Source organism: Balaenoptera borealis (genome assembly GCF_965194805.1).
Source record: "Balaenoptera borealis genome assembly, chromosome: 5".
In the NCBI taxonomy this organism is placed as follows: Eukaryota; Metazoa; Chordata; class Mammalia; order Artiodactyla; family Balaenopteridae; genus Balaenoptera; species Balaenoptera borealis.
Window position 1 is genome coordinate 31,386,119 of NC_138862.1, and position 23,861 is coordinate 31,409,979.

The 23,861-nt window shown below is 34.4% G+C and overlaps 1 protein-coding gene across 12 annotated transcripts in view; it reads left to right on the top strand.

The window, feature by feature from the left end:
- The window catches only part of ROBO2 (roundabout guidance receptor 2), a 1,241,430-nt gene that overhangs the window by 1,089,613 nt on the left and 127,956 nt on the right, over nucleotides 1–23,861 (top strand). For all 12 annotated transcript variants that reach the window (XM_082392595.1, XM_082392596.1, XM_082392600.1 and 9 more), the window contains exon 5: nucleotides 2,245–2,383. In XM_082392595.1, the coding sequence (XP_082248721.1) occupies nucleotides 2,245–2,383 (139 nt within the window). The remainder of the gene's footprint in view (nucleotides 1–2,244; nucleotides 2,384–23,861) is intronic.

Sequence of the window (23,861 nt, forward strand, 5' to 3'; positions counted from 1 at the left end):
AGCTTTTGGTTGAGCTGGATGAATATCCCTAAGTGATAGCAAAGAAGAAATCAATCCTGCTTTCTTTGCTAATGACTCATCTTTTTCTGTCAATATTCCAAACACTCATAAGAAGATACTGATCCTATTGCCTATATACTGCCAAAAACAGTAGCTCAATATGAACTATGCAGGCACTAAAATAGTTGTTTGGAGCACACAGTGTCCAGTGGTCAAAGGATAACACTAAGTAATTCTATCCAACTTGCAGATTTGTTCTGTGGTCAAAGGGGCACACTTAGCTGCTAATTGTTTCTGAGCACCTAAAATCTTTTGAAGCAAACTTTTCCCTCAAGTCTATATGGATTATTTCTAAATCCTGTGTTATAAAACCTCTCCATGATAAAGTCCATGAGCCTTGTGTTGTGGCTTGGGGTTTTGGGGCCCCAGTGTACAGATACTTGAGCATGTGCAGGTCTGTCTGTGTTTAAAGAAAATTTTGATCCCTACTGTCAACTGCCCTGTGGAGAGATGCAGTTGTCTTCCTTCTGAATACCAATGATGGTTGACTTTATTGCATTAAAATATGCTTTTGTAGCTTACACATTTGTTTCAGAAATATGGGTCTTTATTTAGTCAATAAAATCATATACTTCCAGTCTATACTCAACATATGTTATTTGATGTGATTTATTTTCCTTAAAGATTTCTTGCTAAATATGTTTCAGTTTTTGTGCCACTGTATTCACATTCTTAAATTGGGTTTGAAACTAAAGTTCTAAGTGACTAAGTATGGCCATATGGCCATAAATTGTGTCAACTCCCTAAGGATTTCATTTTTCTTTCCCTTGACTTCTCTTCCTACTTCAATAAGTAGCAATATTGGACTTGCCTATGATTGAGAGACATGGGCTAATAAAAATTTAAATGGTGATTTTTCCTGTATCAGAATCAGATCATTATAAAAAAGAGAAGAAACTAGACAAGAGATTGAAGTGTTTACAGATATGTAAAACTACATTTTGTTTTATACTTCTCTTCAATAGTAAGATTCTTATGGACAGGAATTTATTTTTTCCAGGCTTTATTTAGAAGAGTGTTAGAGGGCTTCCGTGGTGGCGCAGTGGTTGAGAGTCTGCCTGCCAATGCAGGGGACACGGGTTCGAGCCCTGGTCTGGGAGGATCCCACGTGCCGCGGAGCAACTGGGCCCGTGAGCCACAGTTACTGAGCCTGCGCGTCTGGAGCCTGTGCTCTGCAACAAGAGAGGCCGCGATAATGAGAGGCCCGTGCATCGCGATAAAGAGTGGCCCCCACTTGCCACAACTGGGGAAAGCCCTCAGACAGAAACGAAGACCCAACACAGCCATAAATAAATAAATAAATAAATAAATAAATAGATAGATAGATAGACCCAAAGTTTAAAAAAAAAAAAAAAAAGTGTTAGAATGCAGATTAACAGTACTAGGTACAGATTAACAACAAAAGACTAAAGGACAGAAACACTAAAACAGAATACTAGAGAAATAAACAAACAGAAAAGTTAAGTAAATAAAAATGGGCAAGTATCTGGAACACTTAGGAGAAGATAATTAGAAGTAGCCTTAGAAAAGTATGTGACAGTAAATAGTTTACAATAATTAATAATGATAGTGTTTTTTATTTAAGAAAAATCAGATTGACAGATTTTTAAAAAATTTAAGACACACAAAAATCACATATGAAGTTAAAATATTCATGGAAGTATTGGGTCCTTATCAAATGGATAGCCTTAGTGAGAAAATTTAGATAATACTCATCTTGAGAGCACAACGTTTTTAGTTTTCTCTAGCATTCTTGATGGAATATTAATATTTGTTTCCTTTTTGATATTTTCCATTAGTTTCAACTTTCATTTTTCCCACTCTGAGTCATTTTAATGGATTAAGACAATCATCTCTTTCCTTGTTTCTTTGGAATTCATTGTTCAGGTTTTTTATGACAAGTTCCACATGATTTAGCTCAGAAACTCACAGAAGAATCAATTTAATATTTTCCAACAGATTGTATGGTTTTATATGCAAACCATAGCTATTTATGTGCTCCAAAAATATTTTATCTTATACAATTACATTGGATCTGTAAGGCCTTATCAAGACATAGTTGAGCTATAAAATTAGGTACCTATGTACCAAAAATAAACCACATATTTTCTATGCTTTTTTTCATAATGCACTTGAAATATGCACAACATTCATTTTATTTTACTGTTTCTTTTTTTCCCTAAGAACGACCCGCTTTTCTCAGGAGGCCAATTAACCAGGTGGTGCTGGAGGAAGAAGCTGTAGAGTTTCGTTGTCAGGTCCAAGGAGATCCTCAACCAACTGTGCGGTGGAAAAAGGATGACGCAGACTTGCCAAGAGGAAGGTAAGAACATCATATGGATGGAAAATTGTTAGATAACCATTGAATAATTATAAAAGAAAAAGACAGCCCCCATTGTACCACCAAACACTCATATCTTGGTATGTTATTTTCACACATGATTTTTATATATGAAAGCCAGATATCTGCTGTTTTATATACTGAAGTCCTCCAGGCTTTTGATGTCACTCTTTCATTGAATTTTCACATAAATGCCTGACCCTCAACTCCATCTATTATCCCCCAATATCAAGGATTCTTAAGGCACTCTTTTTCTCCTGGCCCCATCTAGGTCTGCCATTCTGTTCCTGCTGAATTTCTAATGACCCACCCACCCCAAATGCCCCCTTCAACTACTGCTCTGTGGCCATGGCTACTGGGTGTAGCGGACTGTAGGGTCTGCAATAAACAATGGATCTCATTCAATACCATAATGAAAAGGCACATCGCTATCCACGTAGGGAATTTTTCACTTACGGACTTCCTGTCACTTTCTCACTTGCCATCTCTTCATGGAGATCTTCTCTTCCAACTCTTTTCTATTCTTATCACCAAACCCAAAACCCAATCTCTCACTCTCTAGGATAAGTCCAGAAATGCTTGTCATCTTTTATAAAAATAAAAATAGAACTTTTTTGTAATCTAAATTCTCCCAGGACCTTGCCTTTTATGATCAAATAAATCATTCAAGTATTTTTTTTTCCTCTGTAACAAGCGTATTTAGCTATAAGATTTCTTTTGACTTCATCCTAGTCCTACCTTCTGAAACTACAGCCATCACACCTACTACAATCAGGGTCTGCAAAAAATTTCACATCCTGCTTTTTTACTAATTTTCTTTCCTAAAAAAGAAATTAGGTTTCATTCAACTGACTGAAAGTAAACATGCTTTCACAGAAATCAAATTGAGTTTTTTTGTGCTTTCACTGGCACTGCTATCGATTCTTTCCTGAATTTATACATTCATTTCAAAATCTCATTATTACATATCCCTAGGTCTCTGATACTATACTTTCTAAAGTCACATTATCAACAGCACTGGCTTCAAATGGACCAAACATTTTTAATAGTGACAGGTTCTTTGCAATCTATAGCAAAGAGACAAGTGAAAATTTTACTTTGCTTAGCTTTTCGGCATAAATGGTAGAGAAAGTTGACTATGTTTCTTTTCTCGCTTTGCTGTCAGACACCTAGTTTTAAAGAATGTTATTAGGAGAGGTTAGTGAATGTGAGCCTCCTCAAACTTTCTCAGTGGAGAAGCAGGTTGAAAAGCAAGTAGAGGTGATGGAATTGAGGTATTGGAGTCCATCTTCTGTGTATACTCAATAACTTTCCACAAATTTGAGGGCACTTCGTGTATAATTTTAAAATGTTGATGTAAGACTAAGAGATTAATTATATTGTAAAATTAGTGTAGACAAAGATTAATTTTCAATTAGTAGAAATAAATAGCCTGTTCATAAAAAAATCTTTCATTTTGGAATAATTTTGGATTTACAGAAAGTTACAGAGATAGTACAGAGAATTCCCATGTACCCTATACCTGGTTTCCCCTATTGTTAACATCTTACACAAATATGAAAGATATGTAACTCATAATAGACAAATGCTGATACATGATAATTAAAGTTTATATGTTATTTTGATTTCACCAGTCTTCCTTTTTCTCCAGGATCCTACCTGGGGTATTTTAGTTGGATATTATAGGATATTGCATTAAGTTGTCATGTTTTCCCAGTCTCCTCTGTTCTATGACAGGTTCTCAGTCTTTCCTTGTTTTTATGACCTTGACAAGTCTTAAGTATCCTAAGACTGTTCTGGACAGGTATACTAAGAATGTTCCCCAAACTTGGGATTGTCTAGTGTTTTCTCATGATTAGACTGGCTTTCTGGGACTTCAGGAAGAAAGTCAAGGAGAGTGCCCTTTTTGTCACATGATTATCAGGGGTTACATGATATTCACATTACATCCCTGGTGATCCTGATATTTTTAATCATTAAATAGGATCCTATTGACAAAAGTTGAGAAAATAGAAAGTGGTAAGGGTGTATTACATTTTAATGCATCTATATCTTTGAATTAAGGTAAAATACACCTTAATCCCAGTTTGATTTGTTCCCAGATTGCTCTAGGTGTTAGGTCGTTAAACCTGAAAGCTTGGTTTGCCACAATGTTCTCCAAATCTTTCCATATTCTTTTGCTTCCGAGCTCAAATAATACATACAAATCAAACAACAGCATTAAAACTGCCTATTTAGAATGGCTGATATAAAGGCCTCTAAAGACGAAGTTGAAATTTTTCGAAATCATACCTCTACCAACTTTCCTTAAAACATTTCGTAAGTTTGTCCTCTTTATTCTTCTGTTACTGGCATGATATGACTACAGTGCTTTGTGTGACCAGCTAAATATTTTTAAAGTATTAGGCAAATGGAAATGCTGTGTAAGCTTTATATTGTAGGTTAGAAAGGCTTAAAGCAAGGATCAGTGCAATGTAGAAATTGAGGTCAGGACTTTTATCATGATAGAAGCCATGTACTTTTTCTTGAAATCTCAATCTTTAAATGGTATTTCAAAGAAGCTTATTCACTCTTAGATTTGTATGCATTAGCATAAGCTTCACATATGCATAATGAGGGGGAAGGAGACCTTTTTGCTTGGTGAGGAATAACAGTAATGACTTAACCAACCATAGCCCAAATCAACAACATTGATTCTATTACATTATTTAGGTCTCAGACTAGGGAGATGGCCATTGTTCTTGTGTAAGCAATTGTGTGGAGTGGTGTGGAGGATGACATTTCTTTGGCTTAACATTTAATGCAATTTGAATAAGGTTTGTGTAGTGGTTCATGCTCAACACATTTATAGTAAAGCTTTGTAGGGCAGCTGCATAGCCTGTAATTACTATGTAAGTAATATGTGACTATTTTTCTTTTGGGGACAAGAAAAGCTTTTCAATTCAAGTTTAAATTTATGAAATGCTGTGATAGCTATTTAAACTTTCAACACAGAAGAAGATATCTGTGCCAACCTTCCAGTAACCAGAGATGAATTAAAGGAGTATTTTTTTCTTCACTGTGAAAACATTTTTTAAGTAGTACCCGTACACCTCTTTCTTTGATTTAGCCCTAAATTTCTGACCTTTCTCAGTAACTATCATTAATGAAATTACAACTTACCATTGGTGAGTTTTATTAAAGCCATTTTTTGCTTAGATAAATATTTCGGTGAGGTTGATAAATAGCAATTCCCAAGTCTAACAATAACCCTGATGCCCAAGCAGGGAAAAGTTATTTATTTAGACATTTTCCATATAAAAAAGGGACAAAATAGGAAGGAGCCTTCATTTTATATATGCTACTGTTAAAATGTTAATTGCTTGTGTGAGGGCAAGTTCATGTGCCCAACTCACAGCAAGGCCAAACAAACCTAAATGTCGCAGTTTGGAGCAGAGAAAGGTTTATTGCAGGGCCATGCAAGGAGAGGAGTGGATCGTGCTCTAAAAAACCCCCAAGGTCCCCCAATGGGTTTTGGCAAAGCAGTTTTAAAAGCCAGGTGAGGGAGCGGGTCACAGGATGTGTGATCAGCTCGTGCACAATTCTCTGACTGGCTGATGGTGAGGTAACAGGTCGATGTCACAGGGATTAACATTATCAGTCTTCGGCTCCCGGAGGCCTGGGCCTTCGTTCTCATGGTCATCAAGTAGTTAACATCTTCCAGTTGGTGGGGGGTTTTCACATCTCTAAAACAGCTCAGGAAATGTGCATCAGGTACTGTTATCTAGGTACTTCAGAGAGGAGCTAAAGCAGAGGATATGGGGGAGAGCTTGTCATGGGAAGGCCTCATAGGATCCTGCTTGGTTACGTTTGCAGAAACATCTTACAATACTACTATTTCACAGTTGAAGATTTCAGGAAGAGAAAGGTCACTGCTTTTTTTGTGATTGTACCAGGTATCAATATCTTTTTCTCCAAAGAGTCTCAATACGTATGTGCTCAAATAAATGCACAACGACTCATTTATTAGGGATAAGAATTTTATACACCACCGTGAAAATAAAGTGGGTGGGGGAACAAAATGAGGAGATAAGGGAAAGACATTTTGTAGTTCGTAATGATTATGTGTTTTAAAAACACTGTTTTTTCAAGGCATAATTGAAATTGTAGAAGAAACACTTTAAGGTTTACCTATGTTTATTAAGTGCCTATTGTATTTATTAAGTGCCATTGATAGTCTGTGAAAAAGAAGTCACTTTAAACAAGGTAAGTATGCTGTTATTGATTATTTTTTATTTTACGTTGATCAAATTGAGTGATGTAGGAAAGTATTCACATACTGAATACATTAATGAAAGTTAAAACTGAAGTAATTCTAGTGTCTTGCTTGGGTGCTACATTTTTTTTTTTTCCTCAGGCAAACCTAGAGCTTTTTGCTAATTAGTACTTTTCACAAAGTGTTTCATGTGATAGAAATTGCCAGTATTTATAATAACTGAGGCAATGTTCCATCATAGCATAGGGATATTGTATATTTTGTAATGAAAAAAGTATATATATGCTGAAGCTTTATGAAAAATAGCATGTACTAATATAAAAGAAACAGAATACTATACATTTACAACCAAAGACATAACAATAAAAAATTGAAATTTACCAACACTGCAATATTCTGTTCAATTTAATATTTGTGAGGAGAATAAAAATACCTCTTCTCAGAATTTGGGTAAGAAGTAGTATGATTAATTCAACTATGTTTTCTTATCTGGGTTTGTCTGTACAGTTTGTATTTCAGATAATTATTAGCAATCTTTTAAAGGACTATAAACAGGAAATTTAACATCTTGCATCAATCATATATCAGTATACCACCATTAGTGAGTTCCAAGATATTTTTTATTTCATTTTTATTTATTTTCTAAACTAACTCTAAAGTGACACTAACTTTCTCAATAAAGATCTAGAGTAGAGAAAGGAATGTTCATAATAGCTTGTCACAGAAAAAAAGAAATAAAATATGCCATTTACATTCTTATGTATGCCTGCGAATTCTAAATGCAGTTGATGGCTTTCACATCGTGGATATCATTCATGAATATTTCATAAAAATAGAAAAAGGACTAGAGAAAAAGCGTTTCAAGATATATAGTGCAAAATTCTATCAATTTTCCTGCACCAACTGACAAATTCCTTTTTCTAAAGTGCAAATCTATTTTAAGAGAGACTTTTTAAGAGTTCTTAGTTCCATGAAATGTGAGATTCACATAAATACATGATTCCTTAAGAAAAGGAATGAATAGGACCACTTATAAGTCCCCTTTTTGTGGCATTTTTACACTAAGTGGCTCTCTTCGCTTAGCCCTGGAAAATGTTCTTATATTAATTGTTTGGAAGCTCCATTGTTTAGAGCATGTGCTTCTGGGATGCAGAGATGCTGAACAGGTGCTAAGCTACCCTGCTGAGGAGATCAGCCTTCTTCACATACAGTGTGTTTCAAGGACATGTGGTAATTTGGGCTCATGATAAATAACCACGCTGATAAGGTTGGCTGGTCAAGATTGGTCAATTAAAGTGGTTTTCAAAAAAGAAGGGAAAAAACTGAGAGCAGGAGAAAAGCAATGTATATAAATATTGTATGTGGCATTTGAATAAATAGACTGGTCCCTAAGATTTAGAAATATAAGGAAAAGTGTAAATGAAAATTCTATGATTTTTCAGCTATACAGATGTCTTAGGCATTTCTGCTTGAAAAAATAATTAGAACTGCCTGGACCATTGTTGTGGGATCTTTTAATAGAGCAACCAATAACAAAGAATATTTAGGTCATTGTCAGGGATGTTGGATTTTAGCCTTGTTCTGACACTGTTTGATCATTTATCCCTTTAGTTATACGCGCATGTTCTGGAAATGATGTTCAACAGATTTCTCTACCACTAACTAGGAGTGTGACCTTGAAGAACCTATTTAAACTCTTTGTGTTTTACATCCTGAAGATATGGACCAGCAATGCATTGGGACTAATGATTAACTTATACTTTGACTCATTTGTACAGGGTGAATCATTATGCCATCCATTCTAATTCAAAGGGTTATTAAGATGATATAACTTATTCAGAGCACTGTAGACACTGTACAGTGGGTGTACATAACAGCTGCCTCAGTTTTATAAATCCTACTGATTGGTGGTATTTATTAGTTATGTAGGTAACTACAAAGAAAACATAGTTAATGCTAAAAAAATACCAAGTATATAATTTTCATGAAATAATCACAATTCTCCTCTCTCTGGCCAATTGATTTCCAAAGAAACACATAAAATATTATTGATTTAAGAAATATCACTTTTTCTTTTAAATCATATAGGTTTATTTATAAATTTTTCCAGCCCGTTTGCCAAGCCTAAAAGTTGTCACCCTCTTCTCTACCTCTGGGAGATTGAACATGGTCCAGATATTATATTCTAACCCCAGTGCAATCAGTTATCTGGGTTGGGAACTTCAAATTTCACACATTACCTGTATCCTTTGTCCACTGGTAATAAGAAAACCACCATCTTTCATAATCTTTGTAAGAAGATTATGTAACGATTAAAGCAAGTATTATTGGAGGACTTACTATTTGCCATGCATTGTTCTAAATGATTTTTGCATATATTAATTTCATTATTTTAAAGCTTAGTGTTCCAGAATAATATTACTCCCATTTGAGGTATGTGGAAATAGCTTAAAGAAGTTGTTTCCAAAGACACACATTAATATGTGTTAGGGCCAGGACCTGACTTAGTATCTGTCCAACATGAAACCTGTATTTTAAACTAATGGGCTCTGTAATTATGTGATTACGAATTGTTTATGGAATTGAGCCCCTTACAAATTTTACATTTTAGATAAAATTTTAAATAATTGGTTAGAAACACTATATTATGAGTAACTTTATAGGAATACTGTATAGCATTACTATTAAGGGTAGTTTTTAGACCAATTGCATAACCCTCACATAAAATGTCCCAGTGTTTTGAAAATCTAAACTTGGACCAGGTCAAGCTTCCCTCCTTGGAAGCTGAAAATATAGATTTTGTTTATAAACAGAATTAATTAGCAATTTTCAGAGGGATGCCAAAATGGTATTTTTTCTGTGTTTTCATCAAATAGGTGCTAATAGTTGCTGTTAACACGAAACTAATTGCCACCTAGGGTGGGGAGTGCAAGTTGCCTCATCCTGTGACCACACTGGCCCATCTGTTGAGAATCTCTGCTAAGGAACAATGCAGGAACTGGCATGCAATTTGGGTTCTGGCCAGTGGTCAACTAACAAGCTGGGACCACTTGGACTAAGAAATGCCTTGAAGTCAGAGATGCTCTGCTGTCCATTAACTGGCAGCTCTTGTGTTGTGTGAGGGCAGAGCCAAGACCAGGTGCCAGTTTGCAAAGCAGAGGATCTGCCTGAGTGCCACCTGTCACTGGCATGTGAGTGTCGTCCCACCAGGAGCCACAGCAGGTGTGCTTCGTCCATCAAAGTGTGGCATATTAGAGCATTCAGCTAGGCTAAGGTCGAGACCAGGGCAACATTTTACCTTAGCCCAAACAGGAGGACAGGCCAAAGGCTTAGCAGGAGATGAGATAGTTGTCACATCACACCGTATCCCAAGGGTGGATATACTGGATGTTTATCATCAGAGACGCTCTTTCTCATACCTGGGTTCTTGCCTTAACTCAATAAAAGGAAGAGTTATGTAATTGACTCTATCAACACAAATCCTTGCCTTTATAAGACAACTTGTGGTTAGAATCACTTAGATGAATTCATTACTCCACAGGCTTTTCAAATTAAGATACAGTTCTGGTTGTTTGTTTATTTTTTTCTGTTGTTATTCTTAATAAATTGAATCGTAATGTGGAGCTGCAAGGTTAACTAGAATTTAGGAGATCAACACTCTTATCCCAGCCCTGTCATAATGCATCATGTTATTTTAAACAATTTATGTTACATGTCTGAGTACCACAGTCCACATCCTCAAAATATGTAAGTTGCCTTGGATGGTTTCTGCAGTACCTTTAAATTCCAAAATGGTATGAATCTATGAATGGCAACAATGCAAAACGATTTAAAAAGTATAATACATTTTTAGAGGAAAAAATCCCTAAGATTTGAAATGAATGAGCCTAAAAAGGAATATTAAAATTACTCATATAACCATTACCAATGGCATCTACTTTTTACGTTTTGCATATATCTTCTCAGATTTCTATGTGTAAATGGGCTTTTCTTTAATTCAAAATTGTTTTTGACCCTGAATGCTTATCTAAAAAGTCTATTTAAAAACTTTACTTAAAAAGTTTATTAGACTTTATTTAAAAAGTCTAGTACTGAATCAAAAGAGTTGTTTTTCATTGCATTTGCCTTTCCCATAAATATAATATTAATAAATTATATTTACATAGTGCTTACTCTATATCAGACCTACTTTAGGCATTTTACATTAATACACTTATCCTTAGGACATGATGTAAATACTATTATTATTCCAATATTACAAATGGGAAAAATGAGGCATAATGAGGTTAAGTATGACAAAGTCACTTAGTAAGGGGTCTAGGATTTCTGGCTCTGAAGTCCACACTCTTGACCACTATTTTGAGGTACTGGATGGGAACAACTTTTTTCCATTTTCCATTTGGGATTGAAGATTAGGAAAATACAGCTTAGTAAACGCCTGGAGCATTTAGAAGTATCACTTTCATCAGAAAGTCACAAAATATATCTGTGTAGTAAAGTACATAATAAAGATTTTATAATCTTCATTATAATGGTACTTATAAGCAATAAATAAATCCATTATATCATATCAAATAAATAAATTTTCATCTTAAAACATTTATTATTTTACACTGCCCATTGAAATAGAATTTATAACTATCTTTATTCTCACAGAACATTTTAACTTAATATATCTGTGTTCTTCACAACAGTGTATCTGGAAAAAATATAAAGTCACGAGAAACACATTAGAAGCTAAAGAAATGCTTGCCAAGTGAATTAAATAGCATGAGTAAAGGATAAATACTAGAACTATGAACTCTTCCGGGGCATGATACTTTAACTCATCTTTTCATTCTCAGGGCACTTTTGAATTTACTAAAAGAGTATTTTTTAATATTTTCGTGATAATATTTGATTATCAACAGTTCCATGGACAGTTATAAACTGGAAGGCAGGACTGTGTTCCAGACTTTATATTTTCTACAAACATATATATATATTTTATTTCTTATAATAGTCCCTTTGGGAAAGTTGCTGCTTGACCCACATATTCACGTCAACTGGTATGAATTGAAAGACAAAGGGAAAAAAAACAAATAATAACTTGAGACCCAGTATTACAATGACAATGTGAATGAGGATTATATCTTTGTTAGTGTGTGAAAAAGATACAATTGCCAGAGATAAAAGATAAGAGAATGCTTCCAAAGCACACTAAGAATATACTCCACCACAATAGAAACAATTCTTAGTGAAATCTATTTTAGTTGGTACACAGTATTAACTCATTGGAGCTTCATTCTAAAAAGACCATATTTAGACAGGGAGAGTTGTGATTGGGGCACAGTGAACCTTTGCCAATAAACTCAAGTACTAGAAGTTTCTTCTGAGAAGGTGATTGATCAATCATATAGATCCGTGGAATAGCCTTAAGGAGTTCCCTGGTTGCCTAGTGGTTAGGGTTCAGCTCTGTCAATGCCGTAACCCAAGTTCAATCCCTGGTCGGGAACTGAGATCCTGTAAGCCGCGCAGTGTGGCCAAAATATAAAATTTTATAAAAATTTAAAAAAAAAGATCTATGTAATAGCCTTGTGACAAAATCTCAGTGAAGAAATTTTGCTAGATATTCTTATGAGCATAACTGTCACAATTGCAAAGGTTATTATAATATCTTTCAACTCATTTCATCAACTATATAGGCGTTTGGCACTTTTATAAAGAATATCTGGTTGAGTATTCTGTGTCATTGCAATTCATACAACATATGGCACTTGTTATAAAAAATGTTCAATGAAAACTATAAATATTCTATTCATTAACTCACATTTTCTAATAGTTTTGTCCAAATATTTACAGCACATAGAGCAGAAACAAAAAAGTCAATCAAGACTTTTACCTTTATTTGAGATTTCAAAAAGAGACTGAAAGAAAATATTTTGAACATAATTTATAGTAAGATATCAATTATCTCAAGGAATAATGAAAATCTTCAATGTAGACTGACAAAATATTATTTATATTTCATGAATTATTTCAGAAGTAACCACAGACATCAGTCAAACATTTCTATGTGTTGATATCCCAGCATATTAAAAAAAAATGAGTTTGCTCTCAAGAATTTGAGAAGGAAGGTAAGACTTTTAGAGGAAAGTATGAGATATAAAAACATTAATTATTAAATAAGGAAAATTATATACAGACTGTGATGTACAAGACTCTTTAGGGTTTCAGAAAATAAAAGCTTCTCTATTCCCATATGACACTAGAAACGGGTCTGAAAGGAAGAATAGAATTTCTGTAAGTGGAAAGAAGACTATTCCAAGAGATGGAAGCAGGATGAAAAAGCCCTGGTGGTGGAAAGTGTAGGCCAACAATTTGTGGTTCAGTTTCCCTGGAGCGTAGTGGAGTGGCACTTAAGGCCAGCAAGGTTAGTTGAGGCTTTATTATGAAAGCCTCTAATCCCAAGTGAAGTGTTTATACTGAACACACTGTGAAATGGGGATTCACTAAACACATTGAATAGAAATATATTCTTGTTTCTATATTTAGAAAATTGATTCTTACATTTATATGCAGTGTAGCTTGGAGCAGAGAAAGTTTGGAGGTAGGCATACCTGGTAGGAAGTTGTTTAAAAACTAGTTAGTGGATTACATTGGAGTATTTCCTGTGAATACACCAACACAGATATTAATGCAAGTGGCAATACAAAGAAAAATGTCGTTTTTTTTTTTAATTAGAAATTGATTCTATGTCAGGGTTCATGGGAAAAGAGGGATTAAAAGTAATACTGAAGTTTATTCTGAGGTTGGGTGCCTGGATGAATGATGTTGTCCTTAATAAATAGAGAAGTCAAACGATTTGTTTAACCTAAATCATTTTTAATCATATAATAATACCATATGTAACTGAATTCAAGTTAGAATTATTTGTGAGATAAAAGAGTATTTTTTCTCTGAGTTAAGTGGAAAAAAGATTGCCAAATCAACTATGATATGCCATCTCTGATAGATGATTTCTAATTTCAGAGATTTAAAATATGAAAAATGTGTATCTTAAAATTGATTAACTATGGGAGTAAAAGCTAATGTTTACAGATGTTTTACATGCAAGTAACTCATTTAATCAATCGTCACAATTGCCTCATGACGTAAGTATTTTTATACTATCTTTATTTTACAGTTGAAGGATCTGAGGAGCAAATTTCACTGGCAGACAGAGATTTAGATTGAAGCACTTTAACGCTAAAGTATACTCTCTTAACTACTACACTAAAATAATTTGTTTTAAAGAAAATTATATTAAGATAATAACAAAAACTATAATTTTTTGAGGGCCCACTGGCTTCATGTTAGGCTGTTTCACATTTTATAATTAATCTTTCCAACAGCCTTGAAGTATGAATCCCCTCTTTTAACAAAGGAGGAAACTGAGGCTTGGAGCAAATGAACTCCACGCTCAAGATCACAGGACCTGTGGGTGGCAGAGCTGGAGTCCACACCCAGGTCTCTCTGACATCATTATTGTAATTGTTTCTTTTTCTCCCAGACTCCCCAACTCCCTTTGCCATATTTGTCTTGATCTCAAATATCCAGTCCTACGTCTAACATGTGGGGCTCACCAAATACACATTCAGTACCATATAGTAGCTCTCAATTGGGACCAATTATGCTTCTCCCTTTCCTAGAGGGACATTTGGCAATGTCTGAAGGCATTTTTGATTGCTACATTTGGGGGATTAGGTGCTACTGTCATCTAGTATGGAGAGGCTAAGAGTGCCACTAAACATCCTGTTACTATGCACAGGACAACTCCCACGGCAAAGAATAATCTGCCCAAAATGTCAATAGTGCTGAGGTTGAGAAACCCGATTTAGAGGAAACGATGAATCTGGGCCTTGCTCACCTGAATGCTGTTTTATTTGACTTTTATTTTTGTTTTTAATGTTAGGGCAAAAATAATAGAATATAGTTCAAAGAAATAGATTTCAAAGATAATAGTCTTTTCTTATTGCCTTAACCATGAAGGTTATACCAGTGAGATGGACAAATAATACCATGAATGGACTTGACATAAACATGTCATCATTTAACACAAGAAGAAGACCCTTTGGTTCACTAATGACTTGAAGTGAATGTATATTTTTGCATATTTTCTAGAACATATGAGGCAGGGAATTTTTCTTTTCATTTCTTGTTCATGAAATTGTTGCTGAATTGATCAAACTAGTTGAGTAGCTTAATTAGAGAAGTGTCTGAGCCTTCATTTTCAAGTAGACCTACCAACCCACAAGTTCTGTGACACATTTAATGATAAGTGCTCCTATGTCATGTTGAATTTCTAAATTACTCCATAAGCACATTTCACAAGGAAGTTTCTATGGGCAGAAGGCAAGAAAAGAAAGCCTTCTGAACCTTCCATAGCACCGCCTAGAATGAACATCTCTCTGAGGACACAGAAGCCTCCCCTGCCCCTAGTGCTCACTTTGAACACCTATGAAGGAGAATTCCTGGAGTTTGTCCATCAAATACTGCAAAGCCACTAAGTATGTGGCAAAGTTAAAAATCCATTTTATCCCAAACTTGCAGTCCCTTATTGCACAGAGTTCATTCCCAACTCAGAAGAGTGCAAGAAGAATGGGAGCTGCTAATCAAAAAGTCTGGTCTGAGCTGTGAGTTCTGTGGACTCTTGTGAATTTAATCTCTAAAGTCCTTTTCTAAAAGAACTTAAAGTTAAGATTAATTTCTCACCAAACACAAAGCTGTGAGATACATCCACTTTTCCAAATCTGATATTGCAATTTCTAGTCCTATTGTAAAACCAAATTGTCTTAAATGCACTTATGCCAATAAAATAATTATTTCTAAATTGGAGGATAATTTAACCTGCTTCAACACTTAATTTGTTCCATTATCTCCTTAATTGTGATATATTTGCACTTTTTACCCTAAATTTTTCTATTCTAATTAGTTAAAATAATAACTGCAATATTTAAAAAAGTATTTAAAAGTAATACATTTAAGGAGTTGCAGATATTATTTGAATAATCTGCTAAAGGTTAGTGAAAAAATTATCACAAAATGTTTGCATATTAAGGACAATCGTGAAAATAATTAAACATTCCTTTCTGTTATTATGAGCCAAAGGAAAATCCCAATATCTCTAGAATGGTTTGAACTTGATTTCATATGAGTGTGGAAGGAAGAGTACATGATTTTATAAGAGATATATATATATATATATATATATATATATACACACACACACAATTATGTCAATACATAATTGAGGTTTTCCTAGGCAAATGCAACAGAAAGGCAGTGGGACAAGAAAAGTGAGGATACTGGCAAGCATCTTATGGGCCATGGAATCTAAGCAGGGTAGACAAACAAGTGTTGATGCAAAGGAGTGATAGAAATTGAGGAAGAGGTTCAGTTTGTAAACTGATTAAGAGAGTAGGAACCATCCAAGGTTATGGCAGGATCAGATATTTGAACTTCAGATTTCAAAGATGGAGCCATTCCAATTGAAGAAAAGTTCCAGGATCTTGCTATGAGACAATGGCAAAGGGAGATGGAGACAATATCTCTGAAGGAGGAGATGTTAGAGAAGTGAGAGGCAGCTATGGAAAATCTCACATGACATCTACTGGGCATTTACCATATGCTAGGTTCAGGTCTCAACACTCTAAATGTATTAACTCATTTAATCCTTACAGCATCCCTGTGAAGTAGGTCTTTATTAAATGCCATCTTTGTCAAATGGAAAGAAATTCTAAAGTTTCCATTTGAAAACTGGATAACATAATTACTATTCAATGGGATAGGACTTTTTGGTTTTGCTTTTAAAATTTTGCTTTGTTTGTTTTGAGGCTATGTAATTCTTTCCAAAAATATTTATTGAGTAACTGCTCCATGTCAGGCTCTGGGTATTATTTGGAATATCTGGGAAGATGTTCTCACTTTCACTCTTTCTCCACCGTTACACAAACCCACAGGGAGGAGCCAGATTTCCATTAATGCATGGAGGTGAAGGTGAAAATCTGAGAAAGATAGAGGATCAAGAAGTTTTACAAATCAGCGAACAGGTAGTTCAGAAGGCACAGTGAAAATTTTTGTGAAGAGGATCAAAAAAAAAATTGTCCGAGGTTATATCAGAGGAGATAAAACTCACTGCAGAGGAGGTGAAAATGAGACAATAAGATAACAGGAGAAGATGGAAACTTGGATGGTGACCAAGGATACCAGGCTATGAACTTCACAGTTGTCCACAGATTTGCCAGGGGAGTTAATCCTTGGAGTCTACAATGTCTGTCATAGGTGTAGAAGATGAGAGAGACAGGGAGTACTCAAAAGACAGCCATAGCCTTAGTTGGGGTGAGCAGGGTGCTTTGGCCTTTCTGGAAGGGCCCGGCTGTAGTTTGGTTTAATTGCCCAGTCTCCAGAGAGGGACTCTGTTTTCAAGATGGTCAATGTCTGGGATTCCCTGGCAGTCATTTGAGGCCTTGTCTTTTGGGCCTAGTTATCTTGTGATTTGAAATGTGCTCTGTGTTAAGTTAACTATTGTTAGATTCTTGTGGGTATTTTAGTTATCTTTTTTGTTTGCTTGTTTTCTCTTAGCTTTTTAATTGGAAAACTCCTTGCTGTCTCAGCTGTGCTAAAGAGAGACTAGAAGAGGGGTTTTCCATTGATGGGTCAAGCTTACAAGGGTAGAGCCACCTGTGATTGGCATGAAGATAACGAGGATAGCATTTATGGAAAGCCAAAAAAGGATAAAATATTGTTCGGTTAATTAAGACAGAGTCAAGAATGCCATCATAGTTCAAGTTTCATTTTGGCTTTCCGTATAAGCTTCCAGAATAGAACAGAAAGTTCTCTTTGGGGACCACTTTTCTCTTACTATTTCCCTATAAGTCTAATCTCCCAAGATTTTTGTCCCCAATGAGTGTTATGCTAATTTTAATTTTTAAATGATATCTGTTCTTCATACTGCTCTTAAGTGCCCTGCCTGGTCTTGCTTACGACCGGAACCCTGAAAAAATAGATAAAGGTTCCTTCATCCAAACTGTAAACATTAGCCTGTGTTATAATTGTAGATAAAAAGAACTATGTGACCCACGTAGGCTATAAAGTATAGAAAACTTTACTTGATATCCCTTTGCCAACAAACTAATGGCCTATTGTGTTCATTTCAGGGTCCCAGCTCTCAATTGTGATTTAAAAGCTCCACTTTAGGATACACCTTAAATATTATAGATTGAGAAAATATCACCTGGAATTTAGGCTACCAAGAAGTGCTTACATTAGTTTTAATAACAGTTTCAACTATTATCTGTGGAAGGATTTTGTTTGATAAATTGTGAGCAGAAAGATCGTTTTAGGAAAATTGATCCACTTTTCCTATTTTCAGCTGCCAAGCGTGAAAGAAGCAAAATATTTAAATTTCTCCAAGAAGGTTTATGTTTTATAGAAGGGTGCCTTGATTCGAAGTTGTGAGTTGCGAAAATGCCCTCTTTTTGTGCAACTGAAAAACATCACTGAGTTCTAACTGGCTGCGTCTCCGTGTTCATTGTAATCCCTATAGTGGTATTGCTTAGCTGATCGGCGTGTCTCTAATTATCAGTGAATGATTCCATGAGATTACTAAGTGATTTTTTTTTTAATCTTAAAAATTCTTCTGTTGAAAACAAAGCAATAGACTTTGTAACATTTTCATGTAAAAGCTCCATAGTTAAATTTTCACTGAATTTGGAACTACAGAATGCCTATCTTTGCAGACATTCCTTAATTTTCTGAAAGAATCTAAAAGGTGTAAGGTGATCTTCAGCTATTTTGATGGAGTGCAAGTATTTTGAAAACTGAAAACAAACTTTTCAAGTCTCCCTAAAAGGAAAGAAACATTTACTTGTGTAGATATTAAATATTTCCTGGTTCAATTCATAGTTTTTACGATGGGCCAACTTAATGATTAATAAAGCAGATACATAATAAAATTTTAAGTGCTAATTCAAAACACTCATTCTAGAATTGGAGCCAGACATCCTATAATAAGAAGTAGTAGGTGATTTCAAAACTAAAAACGCTGAGAAAATAAATTTCCTTCCACGAAAAACAAAGGTGCTTTTGAGATGAGAACGGTCTTTCAGGAAGTTTTATTAGTGTAGAGACCTCACACAAGTCAAACAAGGCAATGAGATACAGGGACTTAAACTGAACATGGTAAAATTCCAGTTTGTAATAGAAAACGTAGTGTATTTTCTTTTGTCTTTTCTCCTCTCAAATTCTATAATTTAGGAGATTTGGAGGGGGTGGTCCCTAAGTTATCTTAGTTATATTCATAAAAGCCAGAAAATCATGAGAAGTTCCTACCCTAGAAGCTTAAGGTACATTGGGGATTGCAAAGTATGAGATATGTATAAAATGTGGTTATGTTATAAAACTTTGCCAGTTTTCAAAAATCTTGTTTGGTATTTTCAAAGTAAATTTAGATTTATAGGAACTCTTCCCACTAGCTGTGAGAGATTTCTTTAGCAGGAAGAAATAAAATAGATTATCTCATTTAAATTTGGAAGTGATTTTAGCATATAGTATTCTGTTTCTGAAAATATCAGTAATATTTTCTCTTTTGACACACTTTTAAGATTATTTAAGGTCACACACAAACAGAACCTTGCATACAAACTGTTGTTTTAAATATTAAAAGAAATGTATTTTGTTTTGTTTATTACTTAGCTGAACAGATGGTAATGGTTTGACACAATTTAGTTCCCTTTTTCTCTTTTTTTTTTTTTTCCTTTGGGAAAAAAACAACACAAAAACCAGAGCTTCTTTTCCCACTTTGTCACAGCTGGTTACCAATCAATCTCAATTCACGGTACAGTGATGATAGCACATGTTGTCCGGGGGCCAAATCTGATTGGGTTGCATTTTTCAGCAGTGTTTCATATCAGAAAAAAAAAAAAAAAAGGTATCTTTATAGTGGGGACTGTCAGCACATGATTGTACAACTGTCATTAATCAAACCTGGCAACAACGACTGCATTTATACAAGTCTGAGACTGGCAGATCTCACAATCAAAATCACCCAATTTCTGTTAAGATTTCCTCACCAGTAATGTTTTCTCATCTGTTTCTTTCTTATTTTTAATTAAGGTCAGACAATACCTCCTACATGTTGATCACATATAATATTATACCATGTTGGAAAACTAGTTGTTTTATACCAAAGTGTGCTCTAGTTACTAAAAATTTATTCTCCACTATGTAAAGAACGCTAAGAGCAAATCAGGGAAAATTTTAGGTACATTAGATTGTTTAATAAAACAATAATTTTAAAGTATATATATATATATATATATATATATATATATATCAGGAAACGCATTTATGACCCTCCTAGGATTACAGTTGGTTTTAGAGTAATACTGAGAAAAATATTGATAAAAGTTAGTTTCTGGAGTTTTTGAGACTCTGAACATAGAGTCTGATGCAGAAATACACACTTGCTCAAAGCACATGCACACAGAGCAATAAACACACATATCAAATGGAACAGGTGTGTTGCTCTGTGTTAGAAAAATAAATGGACACTGATACACAGGACATCGATTTCAGTCTCTCTATAACTCGAGACAGCAATCTCAGAATCTTCTTCTATAAAATGGTGTTTGGAAATAGGCATTTTCTCTAAGTCATTTATTGTTGTGAAATTTATATGAATCTCAGTTATAAACTGTAAAGATCTCTTTAAATATAAGGAACTATTATTTATAATTATTTATATTACTCAGTCAATATTTGCTTTCTAGGGAAAAATGAATGTTTCCCCAATTATCCAACCTAGTAGTGTAAAGCATCAATGAGATTACTATTAAGCATGTACGAATTTATCCAGAAAGAAATACAAGAAATAAGGCCACAATTATTGGACCTGTGGAAATATTTGACGTCTAACTTCTTGTGAAATATGTACTTTTAGGAAGCAAATTATTGTCTCAGAGACATCATGACCTGTAGAGAAAGCAGAGACTGGTAGTAGATACTCATGACAATTTTTCTCCTGACTATAATCGTCTCAATGTGTGTGGCCTTGGGAAAGGAACTTTGTCATATTTTGCCTCAGCTTGCCTAAATGTGAAACTAGCAATGAGCCAAATATCTACTTCTTTCTGGGTTTTGAAGTCATTTAGACGAAATTTCTTTAAAACCAACCTTCAAATATCTTAAGTTTCTGCAGGTAAGAGCTAATTTGATCATAATTATAGGTTTATCATTTCTCTGATCTGAGTTGTATCTTATTGTGAAAATCGACAAAGGTACCATGACATGCTTCAGTCTCTTGGGTTGTGGGTACTGTCAGGGTTCAGGCTAGAGACTGGCACAGTGGTTCAGTCATGTTGGAAGGGACCGCAGTGTCTCCAGTTGTACAGTTCTGTTAGACCCATGTAGGCAGTGTGATGAAGGAGAAAAAATGTGTACTTCGGAGGAAGGCAGACCTTGATATGAAAACCCAAATTTCTATGTGAAAGTGTCAAAATTTTAAATATCAGTTATTCCAATAATTTTAAAACATTAGTGAGCCAAAACACAAACACACACACGGATACACACACACCACTTGCTCTCATGCAGATTTCAGTCCACAAATGAGCAAACTGCAATTATGATTTTATAGTATCCAGTGTAAATTTCTGTAGTCAGACCACAAGGCCTGAATTCTAACAACAACTCTGCCACTAAAAGCTTAATTGGCATGTTGACCATTTATTCATTGAACCCATTAAGGAAAACTTCGTGGGAGTAATTGCCAGTTTGGTAGTATATCCCCTGCTTACTTTAATTTCCCTTTATAGATTCATACATCACGATTTTTAAAAATTGAAACTTTATGCTTTCTTTTGGTAGAAAGTTGTAACCTCTGTAATATAATTGATGAAGAATGTTCCAGGAGATCTAGTTTTTAATATGGTCTAAACTTTTGCTACCAATGAATTCCCAGACTCTGAATAGCAAAGTATTATTTTTCTAATCTTAAAATTAGAACATTAGACTAGACTCAATATTTTTTCATTTTTTCCCTATGTCTCAGAATTTATAATCTGTTGGTTTCCTGGAATAACCAATTTCCATATATTTTCTTATAATTGCATAATTAAATAGCCTTTTTCCCCCCCTTATCCTAAAGGTATTTTATTTAGGCTTCAAGTATTCTCCTTTAATATTGATAATTGGGGATTTTTTGAGTATTTCCATGTTCACTGATTCATATTCTTCATAGTTTTCTAGACTTAAATTATATTTTTTGAAGTTATTGTTTTTACATGCGAAGAGTTCAAGTTCATGTATGTCACCTTTTCAATTTTTATGTCTCTAATTCCTTTCTTGATAAATAGGGGGTAAAATTGAACATAATATTCTGCTATGCCGTATTTTATAAAAGTGTAAAAATAAACTATATAGTTTCAGGTTGAAGTTTATATGCCTAAAATATCTAATTTTTAAAATAGGAGACATAATAACTTTACTCCTTACCTACCGGAATTGTTATGAGAATACATTAAAAAGTATATTTAAGAACACTATGCAAATGCATTTTTTGTCATTTTATTTTAATAACACATGTGATTAGAAACAACCCTAGTTGCCAAAATAATGAGTTGATATTCTCAAAAGCATTGAACAAAGCACGAAGCTTTACTTTGTTCTCCTGTAGTCTTCACATTGTTTTAGATATTCTTCTAGAATTATTTCATTTATTTTTGTGTAGAGAGAGAGGGTTTTTTTCATGTTACTAACTTACAGAGGGAAATTTACAGTGATAATATGTAAATCAAAAGTCTAGATTACTAGTCAGGATTTGCTAACTTCTTTATTTTAGCTCATTTCCATAGTAGCATTTATGTATTAATATTGTGAGTCTTAACATTTACAGTATTTTGTTTGATTTAACCTACATTTCAGAACTAACTGCTGATATATAAAGCTAATAACACTACTTTGTTTCTTGCTATAGTATAGTTCCATATTTCATATTAGTTTACCTTTCAGTTCTGCATACAATTGTTTTACTAATAACCATGCTATGAAAGAACTATAGAAGAATTTTAAGAATTTCTTGGATGGTTCATCACTCATGCCATAAGCATTCATTGAGCACATCCAAGATCTCAGGTGCTGTTTGGTAGGCTTCAGAGTATATAGTTTGGAACAAGAGAGAATCAATTATTGTTCATGGAGCATAAATGCCCTTGGAAACTAGGAAGACAATGAACAAGCAAACAAAATTTGATAGAGGTGTGTGCTCTGAAGAAGATAAAAAGTACTAAAACAAACAAAAAATATGAAAACAAAGAATAAAAACAAGTAAAAGTAATTTTAAAATGTAACTGGTGGGTACAGGGCTACTTTACATTGTTTGGGCAAGAAAACATCTTTGAGGAAATATTTGGGTTATCTTGAAAGTCAAGAATGATCAGCAATGAAGACTGTAGGGGAAGGGAATCCCCTGAAGTTACAAGAGAAGTACAAAGACACAGTGGTAATTAGGTTGTTATGTTGAGCAAGGGAAAAAGGGCCATGTTGTTAGAAGAGAGTGAACAAGAAGTTGGAGAGATTATTTAAAAATCTCAAAGACCAGAGTCTGTGCTCTTAACCACTTGGTTATGCTACTGGATGTTAAAAGCTCTGTGTTGGGGTTTTGGATATAGCAGTGAGTGAAGCAGACAGGATCTCTGCCTTTATCAAAATAGACAAATCAAAATGTGAGCAAGTGCAGAATGATTGGTGTAGCAATAAGTTTTTTTGTTTGCTTTGTGGGGTTGGTTTTGTTTTTTTGTTTGTTTTGTTTTGTTTTGTTCTGAGGAGAGAAGAATCATCATTTTCTAGTGTGGCAATGGATGGCTTCAAACAAGAGTAGTGGAAGATAAGGCTTGCCTCATGACTTAGGACATTGTAAATCAGCAGAAGTTTAACCCAAAACATGCGGACAGAAAAGTAACCACCATAACTGGAGGCTGGAGGAGCAAGGATAGTTACGTTTAGTTGGCGTGCTTGGTTCATAGACACTTGATTTCTGTCTTGCAGAGTTCTGTAAAACAGAACTTTTATTAGGTCCATGTCTCAGCTCGTAATAATGTTAAGCTGTGTTATTCTTTTATAACTAGCTAGAAGTAGAAGAAATCTGATTATAATAATCTTCAGTGCAAGCCTAAAAAGTTTTTTTTT